The following is a 4,142-nucleotide window of genomic DNA, read 5'->3' as shown; positions in this document are numbered from 1 at the left end:
GGGACTCGATCCCAGGTCTCCAGGATCACACCCTGGGCTGCAGGTGACGCTAAACCGCTGTGCCACTGGGGCTGCCCAATAGAGTATATTTTAATTAAGGTATATACATTGTTCCTTTAGACATGATGTTGTTGCTGGTGTGATGTAGTATCTCCTTGTGCTTTTGATTTGTATTTTCCTGATGGCAAGTGATGCGGAGCATTTCCTCATGTGCTTGTTGATTTTGGTTGGGTGGCGGAGAGCGTGAGTCATCTGCGGGTGGCACGGCCCGTGTTGGGCAGGCGGGTGGGACTCTCTACTCCAAGGTGACCACGTTTAGATTCTGAGATGGGAAGTGGAGGGTGAATAGGTCACGGTGGCCTTTTGTTTTTTGTTTTTTGTTTTTTTTTTGTTAAGTTTAACTTTTCCTTTTTTTTTTGCTGTCTAGTCATCCTCATCAGTCTTCTGCTTCTTGGGGTTGATGTTGTCATTCTCATCGTCTTCAGCTGCCCGTTTGCCCGTACCTGCCTCGGCCTCCTCATCTTCATCTCCATCCTCTTCCTCTCCATCGCCTTCCTCCTCCTCCTCCTCCTCCTCCTCTTCCTCCCCTCCTTCCTCTACCTCATTGTCAGCCTCCTGCTCCCCATTTTCCTCATTAGCGTTCCCATTAGCAGGCGCGTCTCTTCCATTCTCTGCCTCCTCCACAACTTCCTTCTTCTCCTTTAAGTCCTTGGTGGTGATCTCGGAGCTGGTGTCCACAGACGCTTCTGACATGATGGGGCACGCCGGTGATCCCATGCAGCGATTAAAAAGAGCAAGAGTTCGAGGACTCTGGCGAGGGAGCTGCCGGAGTCCGCGGTGGTGGAGGAGGTGCGCAGCGGAGGTAGTTGCGACGACAGGGAGCCAGACACAGGAACGATGCAAAGATGGCTTTTCAGAGCAGCCAGTGGGGCTATTTATTTATTTTTATTTTTATTTTTATTTTTATTTTTATTTTTATTTTTATTTATTTTTATTTTTTATTTATTTTTAAATTGGAGTTCAATTTGCCAACATATAGCATATCACCCAGTGCTCATCCCATCAAGTGCCCCCTCAATGCCTGTCACCCAGTCACCCCAAACCCCTGCCCACCTCCCCTTCCACTACCCCTTGTGTGTTTCCCAGAGTTAGGAATCTCTCATGTTCAGTCACCCTCATTGATATCTCCCGCTCATTTTCTCTCCTTTCCCCTTTACTCCCTGTCACTATTTTTTATATTCCCCAAAAGAATGAGACCATATAATGTTTGTCCTTCTCCGATTGACTTACTTCACTCAGCATAATACCCTCCAGTTCCATCCACGTCGAAGCAAATGGTGGGTATTTGTCGTTTCTTTATTTTTTTTTTTTAAGATTTAGTTTATTTAATCATGAAAGACACAGAGAGAGGGAGAGAGAGAGGCAGAGGCACAGGCAGAGGGAGAGGCAGGCTCCATGCAGGGAGCCCGACGTGGGACTCGATCCCGGGTCTCCAGGATCACGCCCTGGGCTGAAGATGACGCTAAGCCGCTGAGCCACTGGGGCTGCTCCCCCTTTTATTTTTTAAATATTTGTCGTTTCTAATGGCTGAGTAATATTCCATTGTATACATAGACCACATCTTCTTTATCCATTCATCTTTCGATGGACACCGAGGCTCCTTCCAGTTTGGCTATTGTGGACATTGCTGCTAGAAACATCGTGGTGCAGGTGTCCCGGCGTTTCACTGCATCTGTAACTTTGGGGTAAATCCCCAGCAGTGCAATTGCTGGGTCTTAGGGCAGATTTATTTTTAACTCTTTGAGGAACCTCCACACAGTTTTCCAGAGGGGCTGCACCAGTTCACATTCCCACCAACAGTGCAAGAGGGTTCCCCTTTCTCCACATCCTCTCCAACATTTGTTGTTTCCTGCCTTGTTAATTTTCCCCATTCTCACTGGTGTGAGGTGGTATCTCCTTGTGCTTTTGATTTGTATTTCCCTGATGGCAAGTGATGCAGAGCATTTTCTCATGTGCATGTTGGCCATGTCTATGTCTTCCTCTGTGAGATTTCTGTTCATGTCTTTTGCCCATTTCATGATTGGATTGTTTGTTTCTTGGGTGTTGAGTTTAATAAGTTCTTTATAGATCTTGGATACTAGCCCTTTATCTGATATGTCATTTGCAAATATCTTCTCCCATTCTGTAGGTTGTCTTTTAGTTTTGTTGACGGTTTCTTGTGCTGTGCAGAAGCTTTTTATCTTGATTAAGTCCCAATAATTCATTTTTGCTTTTGTTTCTCTTGCCTTCATAGATGTATCTTGCAAGAAGTTACTGTGGCCAAGTTCAAAAAGGGTGTTGCCTGTGTTCTCCTCCAGTACTTTGATGGAATCTTGTCTCACATTTAGATCTTTCATCCATTTTGAGTTTATCTTTGTGTATGGTGTACCTCCCTCATTTCTTTAAGGATTTATAAGCTTCTAAACACACTTTATTACATCTTGAGTAGAGACAGTGGTTAGAAATTCTATTTTTTCAAAAGATTTTATTTACTTATTTATTGAAAGGGAGAGAGTGATCAAGCTCAGGCATGCATGCACGTGTGGGTATGTGGGGAGGGGGCGAGGGAGAGTGAGCATCCTAAGCAGACTCTATGCTGAGTGCAGAGCCCAGTGTGGGACTTGATCTCACAACCCCTAGATCATGACTTGAGTCAAAACCAAGAGTCCAACCTGTAACTGACTGAGTCACCCAGGTGCCCCAAGTGGGGAGAAATTCTAACATACTCAATATTAATTCTCCATAGATAATTTTTTTTCAAAAAAGATTAATTAATTTTAAAAATTTTTATTTATTTATTCATGAGAGTCAGAGAGAGAGAGAGAAAGAGAGAGGCAGAGACACAGACAGAGAAGCAGGTTCCATGCAGAGAGCCCGATGTGGGACTTGATCCCGGGTCTCCCGGATCACGCCCTGGGCTGAAGGCAGGCACTAAACCGCTGAGTCACCCGGGCTGCCCTAATTTATTCTTTTAAAGCCAAAGAGACCAAGATAGTTTTAATGAGAAATTTTAAGTTACTTCTTTTTACTGCATTTCACTACCTAGCCTTGAGGCTCAAATCAGGATGAGTTTTTATTTTAGAGAAGAAAGGTCAGGTATATGTGAGACAAGATAATTTGGACAAACACTCCCACTAGAGACAACTAATAAACTATACAATATACACATAAATATATAAAAGTGTCATCTAAAAATATAATATACTAGCAACTATAAAAAGTGACGTTTTGTGGGGCACCTGGGCAGCATAGATAATTTAGTGTCCTCTTGGTTTTGGCTCAGGTCGTGTTCTCATCGTCCTGAGATTGAGCCCCGCATCAGGCTTCACCTTCAGCATGGAGTTGGCTTAAGACTTTCTCCTTCTCCCTCTGTCCTTTCCACTGTTCTTGCTTGCTCTCAAGCAAATAAAGATTTTTTTTAGAAGTGGCGTTTTGCAATTTCTATATGAAATGTCTATATGCATATTTATTTTTATTTTTTAGCATGAAATTAATTGTACTTCTATATATTATTTATACTTCTAGAAAATCTCAGACATTATCTTTTCAAATATTTGCATAAAACAAATCAAATAGGAATAGATTACCTAAAGGAGTTAGATTTATAGATAACTTCTCAATAGGAACAATATTGACCAGAAAACAGATGAATGGTAGCTACAAGGTGATGAAAAACAGCCAACCTAGAAGGCTCTACAAAGTGAGAGTATCCTTTGGATATAATAAAGGATACATAAAAATGTTTAGATAAACAGAGACCAAGTTAATCATATGAAAGGGAATTCTAATGGATATTCTTCAGATTGAAGGAAAATGACCATGGATATATGTCAGAGGTACAGAAAGAAATGAAGAAACAACAAAAGGAGTCAATTTAAAGGAACACTTTATAAAACAGTAAAAAAACTTTTATGGTGTTAAGGATTTAGCTAGCTAGAGAGACAAAACCACATAATTGCAATAAACATGTAAATTGGAATGAGGGTAAATGTAGTTTACCTACATTCTCAGGCCTTTGCATTGTCCTGGAAGTTAAAGTTATTATCAGACTTTGGTGAGTGAAGGATGCATGTTGTAATGTCTAGTGTAACTTTAAAAAATAC

The 4,142-nt window shown here is 41.6% G+C and overlaps 1 protein-coding gene across 1 annotated transcript; it reads right to left on the bottom strand.

The window, feature by feature from the left end:
* Positions 1-385: 385 nt before the first annotated feature.
* On the bottom strand, positions 386-785 carry LOC112648213 (prothymosin alpha-like). Its single transcript, XM_025429684.3, has one exon. It carries the CDS (start codon positions 775-777, stop codon positions 424-426), a length of 354 nt encoding a protein of 117 aa, XP_025285469.3. The 5' UTR covers positions 778-785; the 3' UTR covers positions 386-423.
* Positions 786-4,142: the final 3,357 nt, after the last annotated feature.

This window comes from Canis lupus, chromosome 7, assembly GCF_003254725.2.
Source record: "Canis lupus dingo isolate Sandy chromosome 7, ASM325472v2, whole genome shotgun sequence".
Classification (NCBI taxonomy): Eukaryota; Metazoa; Chordata; class Mammalia; order Carnivora; family Canidae; genus Canis; species Canis lupus.
This window is presented reverse-complemented; position numbering and strand designations above follow the sequence as displayed.

Coding starts and splice junctions, on each gene's coding strand:
- LOC112648213 (XM_025429684.3), bottom strand. CDS start 777: ATGGGATCACCGGCGTGCCCCATCATGTCAGAAGCGTCTGTGGACACC.